At 30.8% G+C, this 14,957-nt stretch overlaps 1 protein-coding gene across 3 annotated transcripts in view; it reads left to right on the forward strand.

The window, feature by feature from the left end:
- Positions 1–14,957, forward strand: part of LOC130451393 (atrial natriuretic peptide receptor 1) — a 110,032-nt gene that overhangs the window by 22,896 nt on the left and 72,179 nt on the right. For 2 of the 3 annotated variants that reach the window (XM_056790378.1, XM_056790380.1), the window contains exons 5-11: positions 10–124; positions 216–514; positions 1,754–1,960; positions 2,017–2,101; positions 3,083–3,197; positions 6,635–7,124; positions 10,922–11,074. In XM_056790378.1, the coding sequence (XP_056646356.1) occupies positions 10–124; positions 216–514; positions 1,754–1,960; positions 2,017–2,101; positions 3,083–3,197; positions 6,635–7,124; positions 10,922–11,074 (1,464 nt within the window). The remainder of the gene's footprint in view (positions 1–9; positions 125–215; positions 515–1,753; positions 1,961–2,016; positions 2,102–3,082; positions 3,198–6,634; positions 7,125–10,921; positions 11,075–14,957) is intronic. The other variant, XM_056790379.1, reaches the window with a different exon arrangement.

Raw genomic sequence — 14,957 nt, forward strand, 5'->3', positions numbered from 1 at the left:
TTTTTTCAGTTATAATAACTTGTGGATCTCATAATAATGTCAGAGATATGATAATAGCAGCAGCTAAATTGAATATGATGAGTAGAGGAGAATATACTTTCTTCAATATAGAACTATATAATAAGTAAGTAAATTCAAATTTTTCGGTATATTCTTTATCAACCAAGCTATGGGATATTGTCATTGATAAAACAACTACAACGCTTCATTTCTAGTGCTGATGAACCATCAAAACCATGGTACAAAGAAGGAGATACTGAGGAAAATAATGAGTTTGCTCGTATAGGTTACCAATCCGTTTATAGTTTTTTGCCTCTAGCAGAAACTGATTTTGAATTAGTGAAAAAAACAGGGAGAGGAAGAATTTGGCTTGACGGTATTTACGATGGAATGATGATGTATTTTCAAGCTCTCTCTAATTACACTGATAATTTCCCCCTCATTTCCACTGATCCAAACGTCAATATTGTTGGATGCAAAATGCTGGATAAAATGATGGGAAAACCATTTTTAGGTAAGGTTTGTATAATCTATTTAATAAATGAATGGTTAAGTGAATAGTAGTCTCTAGTGATATTTGGTATATTGAGCATTCAATATTCACGACCTAATAAATCGAAAACATACAGTTCTTCGTGCCTTGACAAAACTTACATTGACAACCGACTTACATACTTATCATCATCATTTGGTTTATTTCTAGTGCTAGATCTCAGTATGTCGTATCAACATCTGTTGTAGCGTATAAAGGTAAAGTGTATTCTAAAACGTCCAAGACGTAATGGAAGACGACGAAATATATTGAACGCATCGCAGTTCAGTTTCTATTTCTAATTAGATAGTTTTTATTCGATCGGCGTAGGACAAGAAATTCGATGATTATATTAAAAAATTTTATGCTATTGTTAATAAGTAACCAAATAACAATCCAAAGTGGAAATAAAACATGGACGACGGACAGATAGATATCGTGATGTAGTTCGTATTGAGAGTCATTAATGACGGAAGTTATAGATTCTATGAATTTTCAAGATACGAATATGGTATATGGTATCGCTTGGTTTGATTTACCAAAGCGCAAACATACGAGTACAACTGTTAGCCGTATGATAATGCATTCCTATAAATAGATATAGTTTTCTTTTGTTGATCATCAGTTCAAATTTCTTGGGAGAATAATGAGGAAAAACCCGGATCTCTAAATTGGATTTTATATAGAAATAGGTCGTGCTAGTTTCAACAAAAAAAAATAGAAGAATTCGAGACATGGAAACGCCGAAATATTCACTATTTAATGGAGAAAACATTTAAAAATATACAGATGTAAAATACCATCTGCTACAATCGATATTGATGGATAAGATGGAAGGATGGAGAGAATCTGGGAGATCGAACAATCATAGCTCGTTAACATATAAGAAGGGATCGCTATACACAGTACAGAGCAACTATTTTGTATGACAGAAGACAGATCAGCTATAGCTATAGTAATTGCCAATGTCAGGATGATTGAGCACGGTCGATGATATATCGAATAATTAAAAAGTGGAGTGAAGCGTTTTAAGAAAAATTGGATATTTGTTTACACATTAAATTATAAATATGATTCGTTATATATAAATTAGTTTATGTACTACAAATGCAATAAATGAGTTGAAAACCATAAAGCTATCAATCTATAATCTTATTAAATGAGTTATGTTATGGATAATATATAGTTTTTTTTCAACGTTTTAATGTTTTTGTGTTCTAGGAAGAAATGGAAAAATGTTTCAAATGAATTGTAATGGTGTCAGAACACGTGAGGTTGCTCTGGTTCATATGAATTCCTCTGGAGGCTATGAAATTGTAGGACTATATAACACATCATATAAATTAATAACAACTTGGACTGTGGATGAGACTTTTAAGCAAATATTTGATACTCCAAAATGTGGATTTGATTTATCAAAATGTCCTAGTGAGTGAAATAGTGGTGTAAATGTTTTTATTTGACTAATTATTTTGATTTTTAAGCATTCGATGTTGTCAAAATATTGGTAGTAACGTTAGTTGTGGTGATCATATTGGGGTTATTGGTAGTTGCATTAATTTTTTATAGGTTAGTATCACCTTTTTATTTATCAGTCAATGGATTTGTTTGCTTTTCATTTCATTAAAAAGTTATATTATTTTCACTGTACAAATGCATTGAACTATTTATTGAAAAATGAAGTAATTTTTGACAAAATAAATTGGTAAGATAATAAGATATAGGTTGAATTGTAGCAGTGAAGTCTGGAGCCACAACAGGAAGAGCAAAGTAGAATAGGTGAAAAATTCTTGAAGAAAAGAAAATAGAATGTATAAAAGAGTTTCAAATGACAGATTAACAAATTCTAGCTCAAAGCTTTCGGATTATTCCGATATCTTTTCATACAAAGATTGTTATATATATTTTCGGCACTGGCAAAAATGACTGTTTCCGACCATCACTATCTGATGCAAGTTACGTCAATAAACATAACTTCAACCACAATATTTTGTCATTTAATTGCAATTCATTCTGCTTGTATTTGAAGAAAAAAATGGAATTGACCCGTACATAATTGAATTCAATATATCAAAAAGCGATGAATCCTCTGTAAAAAACTGCTATAATTAATTCAAATGTTGCCAATGTTGTAATGTTTCAAAATCATAGAAATATTGTCTCTGAATCTTTTTCAGTTCAACTGAAATGCGTTTTGAGAGAACAGTACAAGCAGTACTCTAAGTTATACAAATATAGTACGGACGCTACTTTCAGTTGAAAACACTCCAATGATTTTTTGCTAAAAAAGTAATTAAGCTTATAAATCAAATCCCTCACTTTGCTCAGTCATAAAAGAACTCACAGTAAGAACAATCGGCTACAAAGACTGTTTTCATATTATTAATAACGATGAATATGATCACATTTCTATGATTTAAACTAGAATATTCTACAATTGACAAAATGATTCAGTACCAATTCTCTTTGCATAAGATTTTAGACGAATCTTTTACTTTTGGATCATTATCATGAATTTAAAAAAATTATATACTTTGAATTTTGTTACAGACAAATCAAATTAAGACGTGAAATTGAAGCTAAAGCTTGGAAAGTTAAGCATAGTGACATAGTATTTACTCCAAGTAAATCGCGGGCTAGCATCTACTCGTCGACTTCTCTAAAGGTAAGTTAGAGCATCTATTTTATACCTTGTATACAACAAAAAATTTTTTTTCTAATCATTTAACTGTATCTTTCTATTTTCTATTTAAAATAACTTTTAGTTAAACAAGCAAACCGATAACATTCTATAAGGACACACTTATTTTTCTCCATTAGCATTCTTCTTCCGATTTATATATCCTAAGATTATTCCAAGCAGTTCGACTTCAATAATTTACTTACAAAAATTCGAACATTTTGAATGCTATGGAGAGACTTTGGAGTCTGTGATTTTGTAACAGTATTGACTCAATAGTTGTCCTCATAATACAAATTTGACTTTTTCCCAATATACTCTTCAATATAACAGAAATAGAATTAATTAGATATTTTAGTTACTGGTTGGAAAATGACCGTGTTCTTCAACCACTTTACCCACACGCCTATTTATATCTAAGCGTGAGGAGCGCTGCAAGTATTTGTTAACTGTACAGCACTTAGACTGTAGCAGTTGCTGATTTTTGGTAGCACAAAACGGTATTTTAGTATAAGGCTAAAAGACATACGCCACTATGAATAATCTTTTATTTAGCAACTACTTTAGGTCGTAAAGCTACAGTAGTTGGTGCCTTATTGACTTCTGTCGATATAAATTGAGACACTTTCAGGATAAAAAGTTATAATAAAATATGGCTACACTAGACAAAATGTTAAACACAAAACTTGTCCTGCGCCCAAATACAGTAAATAACACTTGAAACGTAAATTGAATAAAAGAACTATGTTAATTCATCAAGAGAAATTAATTTGACTTTTCATTTTTAAATGCACTGACAACTCCTCCCATTTTTTTTGAGATCAGGTAGCCGTAAATTTATTAATCATTTTTGAAAGATCATCGATTCTAAAATTGAATGATCATTCATTGGTTTGAGAATATAATTCTCGAACAGTTACTGAAAAACAAAATCGCAGTGTTTTTCATCCTTAATATACATAAACAAATACAATCAAATACTCTGTGTTGTAATACTCAATTACGTCTCTCTTTTTTTTTCTTTATGGCTGTTTGATTGAGGATCAGAAACATTTTTATCTTAATTTTGCTCTATATTGCTTCTTTAGAGCCATAATGATACGAATTCCTCATATTCCATTTCTATCGTACTAGTTATTTTCTGCTAAAGCGGCTCATTGTATAAACTATAAGATGAACTTCCAAATTCTCCACTCCGATATTTTTAATAATACCTTTAAAAGCGCGGTAACATATTTCAAAATAAATCTAGAAGTAACAGTAGAATAAAATCAGATTTTTTATGTTGGCTCATTTGAAAATACGTTATAGCTTCTTATTCCGGTAGAATGTGCTGAAATCAAAAGTCATATTTCTAAATTCGTTCCAAAATTACTTTAAATTACTTTTTCAGTACGTATTTAACTTATTGCAATGGCTTGAATAATAAGAAACAGAGAAATGACGTTTTATAATCAAGGATAATTATAGAGATAAAAGAACTTATTCCATTTAACTTTGAAACAAAAGTTTTGAGATGTGAATATATAATTCTGAGAATCAATACTTGGGTGTATTAAAGTTATTGGGAACAAGAATCGAGGAAAAATGTGTATATAAAATTATTGAGTGTGCTTTTATAAGATAATCTAATAAAAACCATTAAGAAAAGATATTGAAAAGGGGACGGACTCCACTTGACATACTTGAGCGCCTGTTTAGGATATAAACCCGGCCGTGTAATACTTCGTGGTGATTAATTTGGAGGAAATCACCGTTTGCGTTTTCAATGATTCCATAGGACGTATTCATATCTAGTAATCAAGTGATAAAAAAACGGTTCTGGATAGTGCCGCTGAAACAAAACGTGTAATGTAATGGATCGGCTGGCTTTGCTCTCGGACGGTTTATGGGAGGTCTCAAATCTCTGCTTCTATCATTTAATCTATTGCAAATGTTCTCTAATGTTGTTGGTCTTTCTGATCGATAGGAGCCAGTAAAATCAAAATGAGCAGACCGAAATTAACCGCATTTGAATGACCATCGTAAATGTTATTTGTATATTTGGCTAGCCACCCCAACTCAAATTGTAAATAAATCTAATATTTATTTGTTTGTATGTTATTAATACTACTTTCAAGAATACATGGAGTTGAAACATGCACAAAAACGACATTATTTTTTAATTTCCTAATATCATTTCGCTCTCCACAGGAAGTTCAAATTTTGGTGAGCCCGCCTCGTTGCATTCACCAATATCTAAAATAAAAAAGTTACAAAATAAAGTTAAGACAAATTCAATTATTCTTAAACGTAAATTATAGTTTGCAAAAATTCTTAGGAATCCAAAGTACCCAATGATTTCGAAATAATTTCAATGTGAACACAAACTTTTCATTCTACTAAAGCAAATTTAAATAGAACGTCACCAATTTAAATTAAAAGTCGCCGGATTCTGACTCAAAGAGGTGAGAATCCCCAATTATTAAAATCCAAATCGATCAGAGTCAAAACAAGAGTTAGAAAATAGCTGTATGGAATATTTTGAAACGAAAAATTTTTTTTAAAATATAAAAAATATTTATCGAGATCAGTACCTAACGAATGGAAATTGGTGAAATTAGAATGAGTATTCGAAAAATACTTTGTTCACGTTCCACATACATTGTAAATGGGATTCGTCCTCCTTGAAATATTCTTCTCTGGAAAGTTGAAACCTGAGCATTCTTGTAAGGACTCAATATCCTTAAAACATCTAAGTTTGGACGGGAATTTTAGATTAACTGGAACAAATATGTAGAACTCTAACATCACTAACATTTTTACATTTCTCTCATTCCTGTTAACCTTGACAGGATTTTGTTTCAGTAAGATGATTGTCCTGATAACAATAAAAGTATAAAATTGTGTGGATAATATTTCTCATAATGAAACAATTTCTTCAATTGATGCGATCAAATGGTCTTCCAAATAACCATTCAAATTTCAATATAGCTTTCTCATCAAAATCTTAGAAGTACGAAGAAATTTTTTATAGATAATTACATGATTTATCTGAGCTGATTTTAGCATAAAAATACTGTTACGTTAATAAATCTAATTTTTTTTGCTTAATTTTTTTTTCGGCTCACTCGATGGGACGTTTCCTTTTAATTATATATGTATCTCGTTTGGAATCTATATACATATATTATCATAGTTTTTGGATTCCGATGACTGGACTATAAAATACGTCCATTCAATTTTATGGAGCAATTAAAGGACATATGGTACAAGGGAGTGATAAAAAACTGAATTTAATATGCATTCATAATATTTATTTCTTACTACATAACATGTTCAGTAAATTTTTTGCAAATCAACGATTGCATAAGCGATTTGATGAAAGTTGCATGTTAAGGGTATGCCTAATTGTTTATAGTAATATTTTTCACTTTTTCTAGGCAGATCTTGATGGCTTCAGTTTAGCAGGCGACAGACAGACATATGCGATCGTAGGATTTTACAAAGGAAATCGCGTAGCGGTGAAATATCTTCAAGAACAAAAAATTGAATTGACTCATCAAAATCTTTATGAACTCAAAGTGATGAAGGACTTGGCTCATGATAACTTAGTAAAGTTTTACGGTGCGTGTTTGGACATACCGAATTGTCTATTAACTGAATATTGCTCTAGAGGCAGTTTGCAGGACACTTTAGAAAATGAGAACTATAAACTAGACTGGACGTTCAGAATCTCTCTAATAATGGACTTGGTTAGGGGTATGCATTATTTGCACCGAAGTCCTATTAAATGTCATGGGGCGTTAAAGTCCACGAATTGTTTAGTTGACAGCAGATTTGTGCTGAAAATTGCGGATTTTGCATCACCATTTTTGAGACCTTATACAAATGAGGATAATTTCAATGTGGATGCCCACTCATATTGGCAAAGTAAGTCGATTATAGTTCCAACATTTCTATTAATGGGGTTTAATCAAACATATCATTTGCGCATTTATTTAATCGAACTTTTTCAAGTGGTGTTTTGAAAATTAAAAAAAAAATGTATTTTCACTAGAATATCCGTTATGACATTATATTTAACGAATTTTTCAAAAGATATTTCATAGAAAATGAAATTAAAAATCAAGAATATGGAGGGTATTAAATGGCATCGAGATTTTTGACTATGTGATCCATCCATCCATCCAAATTTAAATTATATTCATAGAGGTGTTCTATTGTTTAATATTGAGATATATATATATATAACTATAGATTATGGTTTTTCCAGAGATATAACAGGTGCAGAGTGGAGCTACTATTTATGAGTATAGAATTGAATTGTGTCTATTTATAATTTATATTGGTTTTTTTTAATAGAAATTATTTTCAAAAAGTATTGAAACTATTGGCATCTAATTACCCAAACTTTTCGAAATTATTCCGTTGGCTTAAGTATTATGATTACTCCTTTTTGTAGCACCGTATGAACTTCTCTGTTCATGGAAACTTCATGGGATATATCAAATGATCAAATCAGATGCGGGAGAAGTTTCTCGTGTTAGGCAGTCATTTGTAGGTTTTTTGAACCCAGTTTCATATGGAATATTATGTCTTATTAATAATGAATTTCCTCAGTAAGTTCTACTATAGTGCTTTTTTGTGATACAAAATTATAAATTAAAGTGTTCGGGTGATAACTGAATTCAGTCAAGATGCAATTGAATATGCGGTATTTTATAATTTAAGAAAGCATCGAAATTTACAACTTGAAATGCCAATGTTATTTCTTCCATATAGGCTTGACATTAAATCATATTAATCATTTAATCAAATATATCTTTAATTCTGGTTAACAGTATGCAACTTATAATGTTTTCATAAGAAAATTAATATTTACTTTTCAATTTTCTAAGTAATGATCTTTTTTGCAAAATAGCGAATATCTAGTGGAGTATTATTTATTGATAAGAAAGTTTCGAGATATGATAAAAGAGATGTAAATATGTGAAATTTGACATTACCACTATAAAGTTTGAAACTTTTAATAGTGAATGTACTCATACTCGACATGTTGTCATACGAGTGCTATTTGAGTTGTTTACAAATACTTGAAACATTCATCTTGGCCAAAAAATGGAATTTAAACATGAATATTTCCATGCGATGTCTTTCTATGACTTTTAACGTGGATTTTTGGTGATGAAGCACCAACTCGATCAACCGTTTATCGCTTCTGAATTCAATCGTGGTCGCACTTCGCTACAGGATGATTTCGTGAAAGTCGTCCAAAATCGTTGCTCTGCGTTCGTAAACTGATATCGCGAGATCGTCATGTGACATACCATGAGATTGAGGTATATTTGGGCATTAGTTCCATCTGCATACATTTAATATTGCATGAACATTTGGCTGTCAAAAAGGTTTGCTCGCGTTGGATACCGCATAATTTGGCAATCGCTCAAAAAAAGCTCGTGTCGATTGGTGCAAAGATAAGCTGAAAAAATTCCATCACGGTGCTTCAAAACACGTCTAAAAGATCGTGACAGGGGAACAATCAATCGACTGTATGGATCCAAATCCAAATCCAACAAAAGTTGCTTGGGCACGAGGCATTTCTAAGCAAATGGTCGCCTGTTTTCACGGACTAACTGGACATGTCACCACAGATCTATTAGAGCAATAAGGTGATCAATTTTCAGTAGTACACAAGAATTTGTTTGCTAAAAGTGTTCGAAAGAATCAGGGAAACCAATCGCAGAAGACGAATCATTCTCCACCTTAGCCATGCGAGATCTCATACATCAGTTCAAACAAAAACGTGTTTTATTAGTCATAAAATCGAATTGGTCGATGCTTTTCTACACCCAAAGAAGCGGTTGAAGCGTTCAAATCACATGTTTTGGAGGTACCTTAATCGGAATGGAAACATGCTTCTCCAATTAGTTCAAACTGATGCAAAAGTGTATTTATCTTAATGGAGAATAATTTTAAAACAATAAAGCTATATCCAATTATAAATATTTGTTTTTATTTGTCCATCTCGAAACTTAAATAGCCATCTTCGTACATTACTGGAGCACTTATTTTGATTCATAGATTTCTTGAAAGTATATGAAAATTTTGACAATCGTTATCATGACAAGCTCAAAATTGTTAAAAAAATAATTAGCAGGTACTAAATGCGAATTGGTTTCATAAATCATACCTGCTCTTTCTGTAAATTATGCAGAAAATAAATAATATACATGCTGGCGTGGTAAACTTATTATAATACAATAATGAATCTGTATTTGAGCTTATTGTTTTATATTGTCTTATATGGAGGATATAGAATTACTTCACCTCTTTTAAGGCAATGTCCATCTTAGCCTCAATTTTTCCATTCAATAACATATAACTAATTGCGTTTAGATAACAATTTTCTCCTCGCTCGACATCGTAACATTTTTACCTCTCCCATTTTTTCTGACCTCTTTCCATCGTTGCTAATAAAATTTCTCGTATAAAAAATAAAACTCAACCTAAATCTACAATTTATTGGATATAAAATGTTCTCAATATAATAAATGTTAAAATAGGGGAAATGGAAATTTCTAAAATGCCAGAGATGTACAAAAACTTGAAGGTAAGAGAGCTTGTTGTTGGTTCATAAGAAAAAGAGCAAAATTCGAATATTTAGGTCATAACAAAATCGAAAATATATAAAAATTCGCGAAGTACATTTTCAACGGTAAGTTGAAGAGATAAATATGTATCGGTTGAAACTCTGCTGCTATATGTACACTCTTCATTCTGACAGAATAAGATTTGTGTACCTCAAACTTACTTCTGTTCATTAATCTGGAATACTATAATAGGATAGAATAAGGATTTTAGTGAAGATATTTTTCTGCAAGTTATATTTCCATGTGACTGTTAAAAATATCAAATTTCATCTAAACAAGGCATAAGCGTCCCGTGAACATTGAATTACACTGAATTATCAAATTAAAAATTTAATTAAAAATTCAGGAATGTTAATTGTCACTACGATATAGCAATGATTTTAGGTTCAATAGAAAACTATTTTAATAGTTATTGTTAAATGTCCAGCTCACGAAATTCTGGATTCTGGGTCCGAATTTTCTTACTTTTGTTTTCAAAGGGTGTTTTTTGGAATATGATTGGAAACAGTTGCACAGCAGCTTCTAGGATTAATAGCAAACTCTACTAATTATATATCTACCGCTTTCTGTACGTGCAGTACTAATACACATATCGTAATAACCAGCTCCTCTCAAATACATTACTAGCTTGAGCTAATATTTGAAATAATTGTTTTCGCCATTTTTACTTTGTTATCTCCTATTTACTGCAGGTAATTTGAATAACTTTGAAGGGGAAATCGAGATTTCCAGAAATTGCAAATTTTCGACGGGGTACAAGTCCCCGTGAATTCAATTCATCGTTTGATACTTTTTATCATGGACACTTTCCGAATATTATGTAATATCATGTGCACTTTTTGTAAATTGATAAATTCTCATTATTTATTCCAGTTCATTTTGATTTGGGTGCTTCAGTAAGTAGTAAGCTTTGTTGAAAAGCAGTAGACAGTCCAAATTCCAAATTTCATCATTCATTATTTTTCAAATGTAGCTTGTTATTGTTATTGAATATTCAATTAGAAAATTTTTATTAAACGCAAAAGCTGCAATATCACTATTGATTTCCATCAATAAATTTACATTTTTTATACTCAGGACAACTATGGACAGCTCCAGAGCTTTTGAGAGAAGGTACGACTTCTTTCAGAGGAACGCAAAAAGCAGATGTTTACTCTTTTGGAATCATTCTTCATGAGATCATTATGAGGAAAGGTGTGTTCTATCTAGGCTACGATATTGATGCAAAACGTAAGTTTTTGAATTAGATTCAGCATTGACCCAATTACAAAACCGATTGAATTTTTGATACTAATTTAAATTTTATTCCAACCAATGAGTAGCTGATTGACATACTTTGAATACTCTAATAAGTAAATGACTGAAACCCAATATATTGCAAATCGAAAACTTATGCTAGAGTTAATTTTACCTTAAATCGATTGGAATCTAATTGGTATTATAGCATAGAAGACACTATTTATCATGTATTACTTCTATAGAAACGCTACCGCCAGAAATTAGAAATTCAATTTAGGAAGCGAGATGACAATTCAAATGATTATATAATTATATCATTTAATGTTTTTAAATATAATTTGGCTATATACGCAGCTATATTAATATAGTTTACAATGAATGAAACTTCTTCAAAAATAGATCTTTTCTGGGTTTTCTCTAAAATTGATTTTTACATATAATCTTATCGTAATACCGCCCTCTCCAGTGTTATTACAGATTATTTTATATGAATAAATATGTGCAAATTGTTGAAAATTATCCTTAGTTAGCTGTTTAGGCATTTGGTGTGAATACTAGTTGCATTCATTCGATAGCCTCATAAGCCATAAAAAATGTTTTGTCACTGGCTATTTTATTGTTATAGAACTAGCTACTTCTTCGATATTTATTGAGTTGATCTCTTAATTAGCCTAAGAATCAACATGCCATTAAGACGTGGGCTGTACTTTTCTTTTCAACTTTTGTTTAGAATACATAATGAAGAAAAAGTACCCTTCTCGAGAGCAATTCTAAACCAACCTTTACAAATTTTTGCATTTGCTGATAACAGACAAAGCACGGACTCTGAGATCTTTCAATCAATTATTAAATAAATAAATATGTTATTAAGGATGTGGGAAAAAATGATGATTTGCTTGAAAAATTATTGCTTTTCCATCTAAACATTCACTTACAGTTACAGTGAATTATGAAAAAGCAGCAACCTTTTAAAATAAGATTGGTCTTTAATGATGAACTTTTCTTATTTTCCTGAATTTTGCAGAAAAAAAAAGATAAATAAATAGACGGAAATCGTCTTGATAACAGCATTTTTTCTAATTTCTGGTCAAAATGACTTTTAATTGAAAACAGATTCCATCGAAGACATCGCTAAGAGTTCTTAATAGCTAAATGATTTTAATCACTTCAACAACAATGTAAATAGTCGTTTTAGAATTAAGTAGCCTTGTTCAACAATTTTATTATATATGTACAATTCATTCTATAAAATAATAATCATATGCACTTTCATTGCCCGCCTCTGTGAAACTATCGGTTCTTGTGTGGAGAGAGTTACATATATATTTTTTAGCATAGAAATTGCAAAACCCAGTAATTTCTGAGCATCAAGACGGATAAAAGAGAGCCTCAGGAAACTTTGCGAACAAAAATTATAAATTAAGAAATGAAAATTGGATTTGTACAGGGGAAAATGGCCTTTTCAAAATTGCATATCGAATAGTTGAAAAATGCAAAAATTTATAACTCGGAAAATATTATAGGAAAAGGGGTCAATCTCTCTACTTCGAGGTTTTTGAGATAACTGAATACAAATATCACGATAAAAAAGGTCCTGGTGCTCAGGGTGGACGACATCTATGTCGTCTACTGGAATCCGGTAGAAAATCGCTATGAAATTAATGAAAGTATACATTCTGGTGGTTTTCGAGATAGCTTAACATCACGATGGCGATGACCTGCGGGGTACCTGTCGCCCGGGTGGTTGGTTTGACTTTGAATTTTTATAGGTTAGATAATTGCTTGGCCCATCTTGAATATCCGCCAAAGAAACTGCAGACGAAATGGAAGCGACGAAACAGAATTACAATGCAGCATGTTTTTTTGTGAAAAATAAATTATGTTCCTCGAATCTCACTCAGGTGATAGTGTCACAATCCACCAAAAAAGTTACTAGATATAACTATGTGGGGATGAAAAAGATGGATATCGGTACGTCTCATATAAATATTGGCGGATGCACATAGTAAGGACACCAAAAATTGGAATAATAATTGTGTGCTTTATTAAATAGTTTTTGAACGCTTTACAGCCAGCCGGGTTTATTTCTATAGAACACGTGGTTATCAAATGATTCATTATCATAATTTTCTACTCAATTCTGCTATTCAATGATTGTCACAAAAGAACTAACTAGTCATTTTCTGATTTTTTTTTAATTCTTCATCTCTAGATTAAAAAATAGTTTTCATCTAATACCTATAACTATAAATTATTTTGCATAGTGATGTCATCTGAATTGGATGAACCGTTTCTCAGACATATTGCATGGAAAGAAATTAGTATATTAATTCAATTTTCAACATAAAAAAAATGTGTGAAGATATGATTTCCGCACCCAATATATATGTTCAGCATAAAAAACTGTACAACATACTAAATTTTCAAGGTCACCGAAGCAGTGAAGGTTCTGATGTGTTGTTTATGATTTAAAAAAAATGAATAAATACGTTGTACATTTTATATTTTCAAGAAAACACATTTTGCAAGTGCAGTTAGTAGAATTTTCTCTTCTATGAATGTGTTAATCACAATAACGTTTTCATCAATGAAAAGTACAAAAAAAATCATCTGTGGAAATTAGAAAGATAAGAAAGAAAATATTATTATATACAAGAAAGTGTTTTGTATCTTTCCATATATTTTTAATGAAAAAATGGGATTAGACGTAATTTCTTTAATCCATAACATCTCAAAGGATTAAGTGACGATGAGCAGACTTTTATATTGTAAATTCCAATACAGTTCTAACCATAATTTAACTAAGGGGTCCTCTACACATACTACTACTATCGAATCGAAAAACCATAGCTTTCATTGCTGAATATATTGTTCCTGTTAACTTCTGGTTTTTTGTGTGTACTGTTGCTTAAATTATATCATCGAATACAGCGATAGAAATTCAATAGCATTCTCTTGGATCGTTTATTGCAAGAAAAAAAAACATAAATTTTTACTTTAAAAAATTTATTTGAATTTTTGAGATAATTTTGGCCTCTTTTAATATAAAATAGATCCCTAACAACCGATATAATTAGGTATCTTATTTAATAGTCAGTTTTCAAATTATGTTTTGACCACTTTTCTCATCACCTATTTGTTTCCGTGTTATTTCACAAAATATATAGATTTACGACATTTTCTATAATGAAATTTTACTGGTTTTTCAAATAAAATCGGAAATCGGTGATAGCGGATGGCTTTGTATCAGGATTTCTGTTCTCTGCTGCTAAGCAACTGGGAATTATATTCCCCTGAAAAATTGAAGTATAATCTTCGTATCTTTCATACCAGCATTGCCATAGAGATAAAAATATATTCTTGTCTTATCTAAAACAAAATCCATCAAGTGAATTATCTACTCAGAATGCAAATTCTGTGGATTTATTTTACTCTGCTACTATCCAATTAGTTAGCTGGATTTTAATTACAACTCCTCAATCTGTCTGCACCTATCCCTAATCAACGTTTAATTAAGTTGTTGCCTGATTTATACAGGATGTTATGCACAGTTTCTTTGCTAATGGGACTAATAAGAAAATAAAATGTTTCACTTACTAATTAGAACAATATTGTTTCTAGTTTCAGTCTAAATCAAAATTAAGCACCTGTTGTTTCGGGAATCTACCCTATGGTTCTATCTAATGAATGTGGAGAAACCAATTAATATAAATAATGGATACTTCTATTCAGAGCTGATCTTCAATAACAATAGATTTGATTGTATATTGAATAGAAAAGGTCTAATCGTTCCTCGTTTTTTTTTTGAAAATAATAAATCTTTCTAATGATTTGAAGCTGTAATGTTTCCAATAGATTTATAAAAGCCCATATA

The sequence above is a fragment of the Diorhabda sublineata genome, chromosome X, assembly GCF_026230105.1.
Source record: "Diorhabda sublineata isolate icDioSubl1.1 chromosome X, icDioSubl1.1, whole genome shotgun sequence".
In the NCBI taxonomy this organism is placed as follows: domain Eukaryota; kingdom Metazoa; phylum Arthropoda; class Insecta; order Coleoptera; family Chrysomelidae; genus Diorhabda; species Diorhabda sublineata.